The sequence below is a fragment of the Aotus nancymaae genome, unplaced genomic scaffold (assembly GCF_030222135.1).
Source record: "Aotus nancymaae isolate 86718 unplaced genomic scaffold, 86718_ANA_hifiasm-v0.15.2.pri h1tg000250l, whole genome shotgun sequence".
Taxonomy (NCBI): domain Eukaryota; kingdom Metazoa; phylum Chordata; class Mammalia; order Primates; family Aotidae; genus Aotus; species Aotus nancymaae.
In genome coordinates this window covers 2,381,662-2,398,551 of record NW_026988665.1, presented here as the reverse complement: position 1 = coordinate 2,398,551, position 16,890 = coordinate 2,381,662, and the positions used below count along the sequence as shown (strand labels likewise).

Genomic DNA, 16,890 nt, shown 5'->3' with positions numbered 1-16,890 from the left:
CTCGCTGTGCCCAAACTGTGTGTGCGTGAACAGGATGCCTTGCGCTTGTGACGGTGAATTCTACGGCCCCTGACGGGACACAGGACAGCTGACTGCACGTGATTTCTGGGTGTGCCTGTGAAGGTGCTTCTGGAAGTCTGCAGACTGAGTAAAGCAGACGGCCCTCCTTGAAGGAGACGGGCATCGTCCGGTCCCCCAGGGGCATGGAGAGAACAGAAAGGGGAGGAAGGCTGCGTTTCCCTGACTACCGGCCCCCTTGCTCCCGGCTCTGAGGCCTTCAGACCCGCACCGGAATCCACCCCGTCGGCTCCTGGCTCTGAGGCCTTCAGACCCACGCCGGAATCCACCCCATCGGCTCCTGGCTCTGAGGCCTTCCAGCTGCACCACAGGCTCTCTTGGGCCTCCAGCCTGCAGATGGTGGATTGTGGATTTCTCAGCCTCCATAATCCCATGAGCCAGTATCTTCTAATAAATCTCTTTACACACACCACACACACACACACACGTGCACACTACTGCTGCTATTTCTCAGGAGAACCCTGACAAACGCAATGCTGAACACCTGCTCTCCGGCTGGGAGTCTGGAATCTTGCTTTGTGTCAGATAGCAAGCGTCGGCATGACAAGCCCTCGACAAAAACCCTGAGTCATCACAATTCGTTGCTGGACGAACTGGGGCAGGGCTCTTGGGAACTTGGACTGGTTTCTTCTGGAATTTTCCCCATGCGCCTTTTTCCTTGGCCAAGTCTCCTTTATCCCTCCTGTGCAGGGCACCAGCTGTGGCTGCAAGTGCAACCACATGGCTCATCCCAGGCGTCCTCCTAGCACATCGCACGTGGGATGGTCTTGATGACTTAATGCAGAACACAGTCAACGACTCTTCAGATAAACACATCAGGTAGGTCAGAGTCAACTGGCCCCCAAAATTCTAAACAAAGCATACATTTAATGTCTCAGCTCACTAGCTTTCAAACGTTTTCGAAGCCACAGAATTCCAATACGTGTAAGGTTGAAGGTGAAGCTGAACATGTTTAAGAAGCACTCAGAAATCCACCTCTCTCGCTTACCTTCGTAGCCCCGGCCCCCGATCCAATGCCGGCACTCAGTGGGATGCCTCCCATAAATACTTTGTAAATGGAATTAAATAACCTAAGTTCAGATCATGAAATTAACATGATACCAACCACGGAGAACAACAAAGAGAGCCTGCTCACCTAAAAACACCCACACAGCCACAGGGAGAACCTCAGAGGTGACATGTGACACGTCACACCAGACTCAGCTTCCGTGCAGTTCCAATCTGAAATCTGCAGAATATCAGAAACGCCCTTCTTTTTCTTACCGACTTGTGGTCTGGAAGCAGGAGTGTAGCCCGACCAGGAAGGGGTTGCTGGATGCCTGCTCAAATACGTGCTTCTCTGTCTGTACCCAGTCGATATCCTGAAACAGAAACCAGAGAGTGGTAATGAGGCTCCTGAACGCTCTTCACAGGCACCTGGACACGGGGGAGGCAAGGGAGGAGTCTCTCCCCTCTGCTTTCGGGAAGACAATGCAGAGAGGAAAAGAAAACACCCATTAGGAACTGCATCACCACCACTGTCACCAACCACCCCACCTCCACCCACACCACCATCATCACTGTGGCTGTCACCATCACCACCACCATCACCGTCATCACCATCCACCCCACCTCTACCCCCACCATCATCGTTGTCACCGTCACCATCACCTTCACCACTGCCATAATCACTACTGTCATCAATGTCACCATCCACTCCCACCACCATCATCACTGTCACTGTCACTATCCACCCCCACCTCCACCCCCAACCACCATCAGCACTGTCACTGTCACTATCCACCCCCACCTCCACTCCCACCACCATCATCACTGTCACTGTCACTATCCACCCCCACCTCCACTCCCACCACCATCATCACTGTCACTGTCACTATCCACCCCCACCTCCACCCCCAACCACCATCAGCACTGTCACTGTCACTATCCACCCCCACCTCCACTCCCACCACCATCAGCACTGTCACTGTCACTATCCACCCCCACCTCCACCCCCACCACCATCATCACTGTCACTGTCACTATCCACCCCCACCTCCACCCCCAACCACCATCATCACTGTCACTGTCACTATCCACCCCCACCTCCACTCCCACCACCATCAGCACTGTCACTGTCACTATCCACCCCCACCTCCACCCCCAACCACCATCAGCACTGTCACTGTCACTATCCACCCCCACCTCCACTCCCACCACCATCATCACTGTCACTGTCACTATCCACCCCCACCTCCACCCCCATCACCATCATCACTGTCACTGTCACTATCCACCCCCACCACCATCATCACTGTGGCTGTTACTATCACCTTCACCACCACCGCCATCATTACCACCATCACCACCGCCAACACTGTCATCACCATGTTCAACATCATCATCAGTCATCACCACCAATGTCACCATCCATTCCACCTCCACCCTACCACCATCACTGTTGCTGTCACCATCACGTTCACCACCAGTTACCACCACCATCATCACCGTCGTCACTACCACTGTCATCAGTGTCATTACCACCACCGTCATCACCACCGCCATCACTGTCAACACTACCACCACCATCACCACCGTCATCACCATCACCACTGTCATCACCACAGTCACCATTACCACCCCATCATCTCCACCACGATCACCAAAGCCACCAGCTCTGGTGGTATGCTGGCCTGTGGCCTCTGGGCTTTGCCCTAACAGTTCCGGGAGGCAGGTATTATTATTTCCAGCTGGGACACAAGGAAACTGAGGTGGAGGGCTAAGCAGATTCTGCCAGGTCCCACAGCTACTAATAAGCCTGGGACAAGCCCACGCCCATCGCCAAAGCACTAGCTCTAACCACAAAGCTGTCACCCTCCTAATTCACTCTGGAGTTCAGCAAGATGTTGCAAGGTCAAAGTCAACTTCAGAGTCACAAAGATCCTACAGCTTGGTCTCATCTTGACCCCAGAAAGCAGAGCTGGACAAGGCTCCCAAGCCCTCCTAGATCAACCCCTTGTCTTATCCTCAGGGTTAGAAAATGACAGTGAAAAAGATGCGTCCAAAATAGGCTGGAGTGCAGGGGTGCGATCACTGCTCACTGAAGCCTCGACCTCCGGGGTTCCAGGGATCCTCCCTCCTGAGCCGGCTGGAGTGCAGGGGTGCGATCACCGCTCACTGAAGCCTCGACCTCCAGGGCTCCATCGATCCTCCTACCTCCAGGGGCTGAAAACCTGGTGGGTTGGCTGTGACTCCTCCACCCCTCCCCCAACGACCCTCACCGGCAGCACCCACCCACTGTGGGCCTTCAGGGACGTGAGTGTTGGCATCACGACCTTCATAGCCCTCAGCAAAACCAAGTGGACACCCTCCTGGAGGCAGCGCTGCTGAGTTCAAGGCATGCCCGGCTCTGTGTGGGGCCGGCACAGCGCAACTGGTGGGAAGGGGCTTGCCAGTGACTCCCCGGGGAACAAGAGGCAAGCCTGGCCCCAGAGAGTCTGGTCTCTTTGTGGGGAGAAAGAAATTTCTAGAACCAACCATCCAAGCATTCAACAACTCCTGGAATCAGGCTCGGCTCCAAAGAGAACCCGAGTCCCCATCTCCGCATCCTGGTGCACAGAGGATGATTTCAAGACAGAACAAAACCGCAGCAGGGACTCTTCCAAATGCCTTTTGTCAGGTCCCTCTAACTTGCTCTCATACCTCCCATTAACTTTCCAGCTGGCTGGGGCGGGCTGCAAAGCGGGTGGGAATCGTCTTGTGCTGCCACTGGCCATCAGCAGGGCCGTCAGCAGGGCACCACACCTCTCAGGCCTCCGTTCCTCCACGCGGGGCATGGACGCTGGCACCCACTTGTGAGCTCATCATCCAGGAATGAGGGGCCGCTGGACAGCCTGTGCACTGCACAGACACGGCCTGCTGGGAGGGCGAGGAAAGGCTCAGCCCCAGCCCCAGCTCCGCCCTCCCAGCCCCAAGCCTGGCAGGCGGGAGGGAGCCCCTCTGTGGCCCATCGGGGCTGGATGAGCACCCACCCAGCTGCCTTCTGTGCTCGCAGCACTTGGTGACAGCAGCGTTCCTGCCACCCACACATCGGCCTTTTTTCTGCTCCTGAGAGACACAACCTGCATTCAACTATAAAAGCGGAGTCCAAAATTACAAGAAGCCAACAAGTGCATGAAGACGCTGAAACCATCAGAGGAACGCAAGTCAAAGCCCCAGCTGCGCGCTCGTTAGGATGGCGATCATCAAAATGACACGTGTTGCTGCGGACCTGCAGAAACGGGCCGTGCGCTGCTGGCGGGGAGGTGACATGGGGCGGCTGCGTGGGAGACAGTCTGGCAGGTCCCCACCGGTTGAACGGAGAATTACCACGTGACCAAGCAACCCCACTGCTAGGTCTGCACTCGAAAGAACTGGAAATAGACTCAAACGGATTCTTGTATGCGAGCTTTGCAGCAGCACCGCTCACGACAGCCAAGAGTGTGGATGCTGCAAATGCGCCTCAGCAGCTGCATGTACACACGTGGGCACCCACCGTCCAGCGGGACAACATTACCCGCCAGGCAGAGAGGAAGGCCTGAGGCGGGCGGAGCACCCACCGTCCAGCGGGACAACAGTACCCGCCAGGCAGAGAGGAAGGCCTGAGGCGGGCGGAGCACCCACCGTCCAGCGGGACAACAGTACCCGCCAGGCAGAGAGGAAGGCCTGAGGCGGGCAGAGCACCCACCGTCCAGCGGGACAACAGTACCCGCCAGGCAGAGAGGAAGGCCTGAGGCGGGCGGAGCGCCCACCGTCCAGCGGGACAACATTACCCGCCAGGCAGAGAGGAAGGCCTGAGGCGGGCGGAGCACCCACCGTCCAGCGGGACAACAGTACCCGCCAGGCAGAGAGGAAGGCCTGAGGCGGGCGGAGCACCCACCGTCCAGCGGGACAACATTACCCTCCAGGCAGAGAGGAAGGCCTGAGGCGGGCAGAGCACCCACCGTCCAGCGGGACAACATTACCCTCCAGGCAGAGAGGAAGGCCTGAGGCGGGCGGAGCGCCCACCGTCCAGCGGGACAACATTACCCGCCAGGCAGAGAGGAAGGCCTGAGGCGGGCGGAGGACCCACCGTCCAGCGGGACAACATTACCCTCCAGGCAGAGAGGAAGGCCTGAGGCGGGCGGAGCGCCCACCGTCCAGCGGGACAACAGTACCCGCCAGGCAGAGAGGAAGGCCTGAGGCGGGCGGAGCGCCCACCGTCCAGCCGGACAACATTACCCTCCAGGCAGAGAGGAAGGCCTGAGGCGGGCGGAGCACCCACCGTCCAGCGGGACAACAGTACCCGCCAGGCAGAGAGGAAGGCCTGAGGCGGGCGGAGCACCCACCGTCCAACGGGACAACAGTACCCGCCAGGCAGAGAGGAAGGCCTGAGGCGGGCGGAGCACCCACCGTCCAGCGGGACAACAGTACCCGCCAGGCAGAGAGGAAGGCCTGAGGCGGGCGGAGCGCCCACCGTCCAGCCGGACAACATTACCCTCCAGGCAGAGAGGAAGGCCTGAGGCGGGCGGAGCACCCACCGTCCAGCGGGACAACAGTACCCGCCAGGCAGAGAGGAAGGCCTGAGGCGGGCGGAGCACCCACCGTCCAGCGGGACAACAGTACCCGCCAGGCAGAGAGGAAGGCCTGAGGCGGGCAGAGCACCCACCGTCCAGCGGGACAACAGTACCCGCCAGGCAGAGAGGAAGGCCTGAGGCGGGCGGAGCGCCCACCGTCCAGCGGGACAACATTACCCGCCAGGCAGAGAGGAAGGCCTGAGGCGGGCGGAGCACCCACCGTCCAGCGGGACAACAGTACCCGCCAGGCAGAGAGGAAGGCCTGAGGCGGGCGGAGGACCCACCGTCCAGCGGGACAACATTACCCTCCAGGCAGAGAGGAAGGCCTGAGGTGGGCGGAGTGCCCACCGTCCAGCGGGACAACAGTACCCGCCAGGCAGAGAGGAAGGCCTGAGGCGGGCGGAGCGCCCACCGTCCAGCCGGACAACATTACCCTCCAGGCAGAGAGGAAGGCCTGAGGCGGGCGGAGCACCCACCGTCCAGCGGGACAACAGTAGCCGCCAGGCAGAGAGGAAGGCCTGAGGCGGGCGGAGCACCCACCGTCCAGCGGGACAACATTACCCTCCAGGCAGAGAGGAAGGCCTGAGGTGGGCGGAGCGCCCACCGTCCAGCGGGACAACAGTACCCGCCAGGCAGAGAGGAAGGCCTGAGGCGGGCGGAGCGCCCACCGTCCAGCCGGATCAACATTACCCGCCAGGCAGAGAGGAAGGCCTGAGGCGGGCGGAGCGCCCACCATCCAGCGGGACAACATTACCCGCCAGGCAGAGAGGAAGGCCTGAGGCGGGCAGAGCACCCACCGTCCAGCCGGATCAACATTACCCGCCAGGCAGAGAGGAAGGCCTGAGGCGGGCGGAGCACCCACCGTCCAGCCGGACAACATTACCCTCCAGGCAGAGAGGAAGGCCTGAGGCGGGCGGAGCACCCACCGTCCAGCGGGACAACAGTACCCGCCAGGCAGAGAGGAAGGCCTGAGGCGGGCGGAGCACCCACCGTCCAGCCGGACAACATTACCCTCCAGGCAGAGAGGAAGGCCTGAGGCGGGCAGAGCACCCACCGTCCAGCCGGACAACATTACCCGCCAGGCAGAGAGGAAGGCCTGAGGCGGGCGGCCATGCCTGCGGCCACTGAAGAAGCCGGACACCAAGTTCACAGAGACTCTGTTCTGTAAATTGCGCAGAAGCAGGAAGTCTACAGAGACAGAAGGCTGATCGGAGGCCACCAGAGCTGACGAAGAGGGGAAGTGGGGAGTGGGGAGGGGGTCTTCTTTTGGGGTGAGGAAAACGTTCTGGAATCAGACCGAGGTGATAGGTGCCTAACACCATACTCAATGTTCGAAAGGCTGCCTAACTGCACACTTTATTTCTTTATTTCTTTATTTTTTTTAGACAGAGTCTCATTCTGTCATCCAGGCTGGAGTGCAGTGGCGTGATCTTGGCTCACTGCAACCTCCACCTCCCGGGTTCAAGAGATTCTCCTGTCTCAGCCTCTGAGTAGCTAGAATTACAAGTGTGTGCCACCATGCCTGGTGAATTTTTGTGTTTTTAGTAGAGCTGGGGTTTCATCACATTGGTCAGGCTGGTCTTGAACTCCTGACCTCAAGTGATCCACCCGTCTCAGCCTCCCCAAGTGTTGGGATTACAGGCATGCGCCACTACACCCGGGCATAACTATACATTTTAAAATGGCAATTTCTATGTCATGTGTATTTTACTATAATTAAAAGAAAAAGGTCTATGAAGTCAGAATTAAGATTTCAACGAACAGGCCAGGAGCAGTGGCTCATGCTTGTAATTCCAGCACGCTGGGAGGCCAAGGCAAGCAGAGTGCATGAGCACAAGAATTTGAGACCAGCCTGGGCAACAGAGCGGAACCCCATCTCTACAAAAAACACAAAAATAGGCCGGTGCGGTGCTCATACTTGTAATCCCAGCAATTTGCAAGGCCAAGGAGGGCAGATCACCAGGTCAGGAGTTCGAGACCAGTCTGGCCAGCATAGTAAAACTCTGCCTCTACTAAAAATGCAAAAGATTAGCTGGGCATGGTGGCGGGCGCCTGTAATTCCAGCTACTTGGGAGGCTGAGGCAGGAGAATTGCTTGAACCTAGGAGGTGGAGTTTCCAGTGAGCCAAGCTCACGCCAATGCACTCCAGCCTGGGCAACAGTGTGAGACTCCATCTCAAAAAAAAAAAAAAAACCCACAAAAAATAGCCAGGAGTGGTGGTGCACACCTGTAGTCCTGGTTCCCCCAGAGGCAGAGGTGGGAGGATCACCTGAGCCCGGCAGGAGGTGAGCCGTGATCACACTTTGCACTCCAGCCTGGGTGACAGAGTGAGATGCTGCCTCCACAAAAAATACAAAAGTTATACAGCTGGGGGGTCACCCATGCCTGTAGTCCCAACACCCCAGAGGCTGAGGTGGGAGGACCACTTGAGCTGGGGAGTCTGAAGCTACAGTGGGCTGTGATCAAGTCACTCCAGCCTGGGTAACAGAGTGAGACCCTGTTTCAAGGGAAAAAAAAAAGATTTCAACAAATAAACCATGGATCCTATAACCAATAAACATCTCCCCCAGAAACAGCTGACATGGGACGGTCTGCTATAAAGAGCCACAGCAGCTTGGTGCATCCAGAAAAGCTGGGGCCTCGTGCAGGACGGAGTGGGGCAGAGCCTCTGGGCAGCTTCCTGTCCCACCCCATCATCCACCCGGTTCAGCTCAAGCCCAGGGACTTCCTAACAAGGGTGACAACATCCTCAAACTCAACCACGGAGACCAGGATCCCATCTTCACCTTTTTTAAGCTCAGACACACACATGCTGTGTGTGTGTCCACTCGTGGCTGTGGTGGGCAGTGCGCTGAGCGCCGTACGGGCTCACAGCCTACCACAGAGCTGGCTGCGCTGTCCAGGTTTGTGGAGCACACACTGGGATGTCCACACTACGGTGCAATCACCTAACCAGGCACTTGCCAGAACACATCCTGGGTGCGACACAATGCATGACTATTGATTTTGCACAAACTCCGTCAACATGAGGCTAGGGTTCTTGTGCACAGATTAACTCTGGTAAAGCCCGGAGCGTTCATTACGACCTTCTACTGTCCTCTCCCCAAGGAGGTGGCCCCAGGGCAGCGCGTCATGGGACCCCGAGCCCCGTGAGATGTGGCACCTACCCCAGGCGGCGTGTCTGGGACCCCGTGCCCCATGAGAAGTGGCACCTACCCCAGGCGGCGTGTCCGGGACCCCATGCCCCATGAGAAGTGGCACCTACCCCAGTCGGCGTGTCCAGGACCCCGTGCCCCATGAGAAGTGGCACCTACCCCAGGCGGCGTGTCCGGGACCCCGTGCCCCATGAGAAGTGGCACCTACCCCAGGCGGCGTGTCCGGGACCCTGTGCCCCATGAGAAGCGGCACCTACCTCATCGTCGTGCACCAGCTCTTTCTTCACCACTTTCATGGCATAAATTTGGTCGTTCTTCTTCAACCGCACCAGGAGGACCTTGGCGTAACTCCCGCGCCCGATGACTCTGATTAGGTCGAAGTCCTGCAGCCCAAGCCCCTGAGAGATTTTGATTCCATCCATCCCATCGATAACTGGCTTAAGGTCCTATGGAGGGAGAACAAGACCCCAGAAAGTGAGGGGGATGCTCTAGGAGAACTCAGAGGACCAGGCATCGCTCGTGTGGCCCCAACAGAGATCTGCACCTCAGAGCTCAGAGCCCCACAATTCAAGTCTCAGCTCTATGCCCCACAGATCCCACCCGCAAACTCCCATCTAAACTAGGTCACAAAAGGTAAGAACTTAGGCCTGTGTGCTTCTGAGGAAGGCCCCAGAAAGCCGAAAGCTGTTTCTGCAGACCATGGCTCTGGTCACAGGTGCAGGTGGGAGGAACCCCCAGGCCCTGAGCCCTATCAGTTGGGCTGAAGAGGTGGCCACAGGGACACACGACCCAGGGCCTGGGCTCATCCTTCCCCACCAGGGCCCTTGCTCAGGGGAAAGAAGGTAAAGCAAATGCAGCTAATGCCTGCCAAGAGCTGCCAGACTGGCAAGCATGCATGATTAGAAATAATTATTAGAAATGAAAAGGAGAAAGGCACTCCGAGGAAGAACAGAAGGCTCTGCCTCCCACCACTATACCTGGCAAGGATGTCGGGGTGGAGGAGGTAGCTAACTGGGAGGTGCTGTTCTGTGCAGCAAAATGGGTTCTGCTTTTTCTGAGACAGGGTCTTGCTCTGCTGCCCAGACTGGAGTGCAGGGGTGCGATCTCGGCTCACTGTAGCCTCCGCCTCCCAGGCTCAGGCGGTCCTCCCAACTCACCTCCCAAGCAGCTGGGACCACAGGCCCACACCACCATGCCAGGCTAATTTATTTCTGTAGGAACAGGGTTTTGCTATGCTGCCCAGGCTGTTCTTGAATTCCCTGACTCAAGCGATCTGCCTGGCCCAACCTCTCAAAATGTCAGGATTGGAGGCGTGAGCCACCGTACCCGGCCTTGGATTCTTCTTTCTAAGTGCCCCAGCCTCCCTCTAGACAGGATGGCCAGGCAGGAGCATGAGTTGTGAGGGTGACATGTGCTGGCACTCTGGAAAGGCGTGGGCTTCGCCGGCACAGCCCTTTCCTGGGTTTTATGAGCCGAGGCTGAGAACGCAGCAAGCTTCTGTTCCCTTCTCAGGATTTATGGGGCAGAGATGGCCAGATATGAGGCTCAAATTGAGCCTGTTGGCTCAAGTTGGGGAAGGACATGAAAGGGCATCAGAGAAGGTTTGCAGGGTGGCCAAATGAGGCAACGAAGGGAAGGCGGTGGTGCAGACACAACTTGATAAAAATTGCAGCTCAGAAGCCAGCCCCTGGGCCACTGCGCCGCCTGAGTGAAGAGGGTGCAGGGGCACAGCTTTCCCCCAGGGTGTGGTCTCCAGAACAACTTCGAGGACAGCTGCCTCCAGGGATTCATCAAGGACATGCCTGAAGCAAGACCCAAGAATAAGGACTTCCTTCTAGGCACCCCTCCCCTCTGCTGTAAAGATCAGCAGTGTCCAGGACCGATCCTACTTCACATCTAGATTTCCATGGCTGTTCTGGAGACAGGCTCACAGGCTTTCCAGAGGACGTCGGAAATGGTAGCGAACTGCTTCGCACTCACCTCGGAGTCGTCTTTAATGCTGTCATGTTTCCGGGATGAGGAAATGTAAGCAACTGGTGAGAGAGGAAGGAAGGAAGGGGCGTTACGGGTGCCGTCAGGAACATGCTGGCAACACAGTGACCCTGTGGGCTTCGCTCCTCCGCAGGGTAGCGGTGAAGGGTGACTCTACACAGCAGCCGAGTCTGATTCTAGTTAGGAGGCTTCTGAAAATGCAGTTTCCTGGGCCCCACCCAGACCTGCTGACTCTGACCATGGGACCTGGGGATGTATATTTGTGACACACATCCCTAGGGTGCATCTGCAGATAATTAGTCATCAGATTTTGGTGTCTAGAGAATGGGTGGGTGGGGGCAGGAGTGGATGGATGGAGGATGAATGGATGCATGGATGGAAGATGGAAAGATGGAGAGGTGAGTGGACAACAGGAGGATGGGTGGAAGGTGGCTGGAGGATGGCTGTCTGGCTGACTAGATGGATGGATGGATGGATGGATGGAGGGTAGACGGATGGGTGGGTGGATAGATGGAGAATGGGTGGGTGGAGAATGGATGGATGGTTGGATGGATGGATGGATGGATGATAGATGGATGGGTGGGTGGAAGATGGCTGGCTGAGGGCTGGCTGGATGGCTAGGTGGGTGGATGGATGAGGTACGGACGTATATATGTTAGAGGATGGGTGGGTGGAGGATGGATGGATGGAGGATGGATGGATAGATGATGGATGGATGGAGGATGGATGGTTGGATAGAGGATGAATGGATGATGGTTGGATGGATGGATGATGGACAGATGGATGGAAGATGGATGGATGGAGGATGGATGGATGATGGATGGAGGATGGATGGATAGATGGAGGATAAATGGGTGGATGGATGGATGGATGGATGGAGGATGGATGGACAGATGGAGGATGGATGGATGGATGGAGGATGGATGGAGGATGGATGGATAGATGGAGGATGGATGGATGGAAGATGGATGAATGGATGGAGGATGGATGGATGGATGATGGATGGATAGATGGAGGATGGATGGATGCATGGAGGATGGATGGATAGATGGAGGATGGATGGATGGATGGAGGATGGATGGATAGATGGAGGATGGATGGATGGAGGGTAGACGGATGGGTGGGTGGATAGATGGAGAATGGGTGGGTGGAGAATGGATGGATGGATGGATGGATGGATGGATAGATGGATGGGTGGGTGGAAGATGGCTGGCTGAGGGCTGGCTGGATGGCTAGGTGGGTGGATGGATGAGGTACGGATGTATATATGTTAGAGGATGGGTGGGTGGAGGATGGATGGATGGATAGATGATGGATGGATGGATGGAGGATGGATGGTTGGATAGAGGATGAATGGATGATGGTTGGATGGAGGATGGATGGATGGATGGAGGATGGACAGATGGATGGAGGATGGATGGATGGAGGATGGATGGATGATGGATGGAGGATGGATGGATAAATGGAGGATGGATGGATGGATGGAAGATGGATGAATGGATGGAGGATGGATAGATGGATGGATGATGGATGGATGGATGGAGGATGGATGGATAGATGGAGGATGGATGGAGGGATGGAAGATGGATGAATGGATGGAGGATGGATAGATGGATGGATGATGGATGGATGGATGGAGGATGGATGGATAGATGGAGGATGGATGGAGGGATGGATGGAGGCTGGATGGATGGATGATGGATAGATGAATGGATGGATGGAGGATGGACAGATGGATGGAGGATGGATGGATGGATGATGGATGGATAGATGGAGGATGGATGGATGGATGGAGGATGGATGGATGGATAGATGGATGATGGATGGATGGATGGATGATGGATGGATGGATGGAGGGTGGATGGACAGAGGATGGATGGATGGATGGGAGGATGGATGGATGGATGGATGGAGGATGGATGGATGATGGATGGATGGAGTATGGATGGATTGAGGATGGATGGATGGATGGAGGATGGATGGATGATGAATGGATGGATGGATGGATGGAGGATGGATGGATGATGGATGGATGGATGGAGGATGGATGGAGGATGGATGGATGGATGATGGATGGATAGATGGAGGATGGATGGATGGATGGAGGATGGATGGATGGATAGATGAATACATGAGGTACGGATGTATATATGTACAGAGGACGGTGGGTGGAGGGTGGGTGGGCAGGCAGTTGTTTGTGAGGCAACTTTTGCGTGAGGCACTGAGTGCACGTAAGTGTTTTATGTCCTGTGGTCTCATGTGTCCTTCCAGGCTCCCAACAGGACAGAACTCACATGCATCAAGTGAAAGTGAGGGTCTTGCACCTCGTGCGGTGGTGCAGGTTTGGAGGCCCAGAGCTGGGCTGTGAGTCCACCTGGTGTTTGAGATCTCTGAATAGCTTCTCAGCATAAAAGAAGCCCCACCCCTAAACAAAACCTCACAAAACTCCAAGGACCATGCCCCGGCCACGCTGTGCGCGCAGCAGCCACCTCGCCAGCCTTTCCCCAGACAGGGCTCAGCTCTACGCAGCAGCCAGACTGCGGAGGTGCCCAGTGGTGGCCGCTGTGCTAAGTGCCTTTGAGAACCCCTGGAGCTGGTGTACAGGAAGAGGCTCTGCACCCCCAGGCTCCCACAACAGTGCTTCACGGAGGCATCCCTGCCCAGCAGCCTCCAGGGAGGGCCAGCTTGCCCTGCCCGTCTCTGCCGGGGATTGAGAGGAGGCCCTGGAGAGCCTCGTCCCCAGCCTCGGGGAAGGGTGGCCAGGCTTGCAGACAATGACCCCTGTAGAGCAGACAGGCCTGAGAAAGGACTCGTGGCCAGAGGCAGATGTGAGCAGGGTGAGGCAACGCCCAGGCTCCACCCAGCCAGAAGGGAGCAGCACCTACTTCCATCTGTCCCCTCGGAAGGAAGGTCGGCGTCCTCGTTCTTGTCGTCTACTGGAGGTTCTTGGGAAGGCATGACAGAATCCTGGCAGAGAGACGGAGGGATGGCAGCGTGACTGAGTGCTGGAGCAGGTGTTATAATGCAGCTTCCATAAACACTTTATGACATTTTGTAATTAAAAAAAATTTTACAGACAGGGTCACACTTTGTCATCGTCCAGGCTGGAGTGCAGTGGCACGATCACGGCTCACTGCAGCTTCAACCTCCTGAGCTCAAGCAATCCTCCCACCTCAGCTTCCAGAGTGGTTGGGACTACAGGCGTGCACTACCCCACCTGGCTAATTTTTGTATTTTTTGTAGAGATGAGGTCTCACCATATAGCCCAGGCTGGTCTTGAACTCCTGGCCTCAAGTGATCTTCCCACCCTGGGCCCCCAAACTTGGGATTACAGGTGTGGGCCACCGCATCTGGCCACTTCAAAACTTTCTATGATTTACATATTTACATATTACAATGGGCATATTGTAACACGGTGTATAAGAATATAATTGTGGCCGGGCGTGGTGGCTCATGCCTGAAATCCAAGCACTTTGGAGGCCAAGGCGGGCGGATCACCTGAGCTCGTGAGTTCAAGACCAGCCTGACCAAGACGGTGAAACCCCATCTTAAAAAAATAAAAAAGTAAAAGAAAAAAAAGAATATAATTGTTACGCTATCGCACTGAATATATGAAAAACATAAACGTTACCTATGATTCTACAGACAGAGGCGACCACTCAGTACTGTAGGTCATGACCTTTCCATCATGTGCTTTATAAACGGGACATTTTGCACAACGCGTGGTAACCCCCCATCCCGATGCCACATCTTGTCCGTAACCAGGCATCCAAGGGCCAACCTAAGGGCCTCTGGGTCCTGCCTGCAGATGGGTCATCATGGAGCCACCCCTATGAGTGGCCAGTTGGGTGGCAGGCGCTGGCCTCCCTTCACCTCTAGCTGGCCACATCTGGGGCTGGTCTCATTTGCTTACGCTAAAGCAGACCTATGGGGTCAAAGGGCATGGCAGGCTTTTTGGCAGATGCAGCTAAAGGACCTCTGGAAGGACTGTCCCAATGCATGCGTGGCCCCCATCCCTGTGCCTGGTGATCCTGGGGTGACACCCCGATCTGGACTCTGTCATTGTCCCGTAACAGAAGAGAGGGCATGTCACCCCCAAAAGCACCTTTCCTCCCACACCACAGCAAGATGCAGACAAGCCACCCTCCCCGACACAGCCCCCGCACGCTGCAGACAAGCCACCCTCCCCGGACACACCCCCTGCACGCTGCAGACAAGCCACCCTCCCCAGGTACACTCCCCGCACGCTGCAGACAAGCCACCCTCCCCGGACACACCCCCTGCACGCTGCAGTGGGGCCCAGTGGGTTAATGTTCAGTCCAGGCCGAGGCCCAGGATTCAGTGAGACGCAGGGGGTCACACAGAAATCCCAGAGACGGCCTGAGGACTCAGTAAGGCAAAGTCAACCAGGCCCCAAAAGGCCTGGACACTTCAAGTCCAAGCACTCAGGGACAGGGGAGGGAAGGTGCCAACCTCATCACAGGCTGGGCACGGCTTCCCAAGGAGGATGCCAGGGAGGGGCTCCAGATGTTTGGAGCCTCTTGGCGTGCCCAGTGCTACTGGGTCAGACCTGGCTCTCACCTCCATAGCCCCAAGAGCCGGTGCAGGACTGGGGTATGAATGAACCGTGCCCCTGCCCCACTGATCAGAGGGTGCCAGGGGCTCGTGGGGGCTCAGGAAGACAGGTCCCATCCGAGACTGCTGCCTAGCCTCACACTGCAGCCCAGAGACAGGACAGCACCATGGTCCCTCTTGAAGAACCCAGGGTCATCAAGGTCAGCTTGGACGGTGGGCTGGCGGCCGCACCCCGGCCCTGCCTGCGCTCCCCAGGGGCTCCCCAGCCCCGCCACTCACCATATGCCTCCTGCAGGTCAGCGGGACGAGGCCGTGGCAGCGCTTATGGACCAGCAGTTTGCAGTTGATGCACCTGTAGCCTTGCTTCGCGAGGCCCCATATCCTCTCACTGCACTGGCCGCAGTACGCTCTCTGCAGACAGGAACACATCAGGCCCAGGCCACGCTGAGCGGCCAGGCAGGGCCTTCCACACCTGCACCTTCTCAAAAGAGGACACTGAGCCGGGCCACAGGTGGCCCCGGTCCCTTGTCCCTTCCAGGCGCCAGGCTGGCCAGAGCTCAGTAGCCCCGTCTTGGATCCATGCCAAGGTTGGGGGAACCAATGGCCCCAAGGGGAGGCATGGAACCCTGCTCTGTGTGAGGGGACACAGGGGAGGTCCCACAGGCAGAAGTCCTCCCGCGTCCCCTCACACAGAGCAGGCGCTGCCTCAGGCAAGGCCCCCTGGCTCGCAGAGGCTGGGGGCTGCAGCTCCTGCCGTGCTCTGCGTACAGCGGTCTGGGGTCCCGTCTAGGGCTGGGCAGAGTGTGGGGGGTGACCCCTGCTTGGCGTTCACTCAGACAGAACCCCCTCCCAACAGCCTCAGAGAAGGCGAACTTGGACTCATGAGCATCTTGAACCGACATGGCAGCCTGCAATTATCTCAGTGTTCTTTGTTCAGTATTTTTCAAGATTTAAAACGATCCTTCTTTATTCTTCATGGTTCTAAACAATTCGAAAATGACAGTAATTATCAGCTTGTTTGGTGATGTTTTCACAAATGTTTAAACGTTACAAAGGGCACGAAAATGAATGTTGTTGGGGCCTGCCTGGGTGCTTGCTGCCTTGCCCAAGTGCCCGAAGGGGTCCTGGCAGTTAAGGGCGCGTCTGCACCATCACCGCGCACCCGGAGTCTCCACTTTAGATTTTTTCCAGACAACCTTTCGTACGCTTTTCCCTACATTACTATTTTTCACGAATTTCCTTCCTATTAGACAGCCTCACTTCGCTCTCGAGTTAGGAAGCAGGGACACAGTGCACTGTGAACGGCCTGCACTGAATTCACGTGAGGAAGCGGGGACCCTCAGCACGTGCAGGCGCTGGGTGCAGCTGAGCAAACAGGGCCCACGCCCTGTACGGGACTCTTCTGCTATCAGGAAGAGCCTGCTTGGGACACCAGCCCCCGGGGACTCTTCCCCACAGCGTGACTAGCACCTAGGACAGTGCCCAGCACACAGTGAGCACCGGGCAAGAAAACACGC

The 16,890-nt window shown here is 56.8% G+C and overlaps 1 protein-coding gene across 6 annotated transcripts in view; it reads right to left on the bottom strand.

Moving 5' to 3' along the window:
* PRKCZ (protein kinase C zeta) overlaps positions 1-16,890 on the bottom strand; it is a 131,646-nt gene that overhangs the window by 27,906 nt on the left and 86,850 nt on the right. For all 6 annotated transcript variants that reach the window (XM_064371952.1, XM_064371955.1, XM_064371954.1 and 3 more), the window contains 5 exons: positions 15,653-15,784; positions 13,684-13,765; positions 10,787-10,839; positions 9,064-9,252; positions 1,342-1,439 (listed from right to left, as the gene is read on the bottom strand). In XM_064371952.1, the coding sequence (XP_064228022.1) occupies positions 1,342-1,439; positions 9,064-9,252; positions 10,787-10,839; positions 13,684-13,765; positions 15,653-15,784 (554 nt within the window). The remainder of the gene's footprint in view (positions 1-1,341; positions 1,440-9,063; positions 9,253-10,786; positions 10,840-13,683; positions 13,766-15,652; positions 15,785-16,890) is intronic.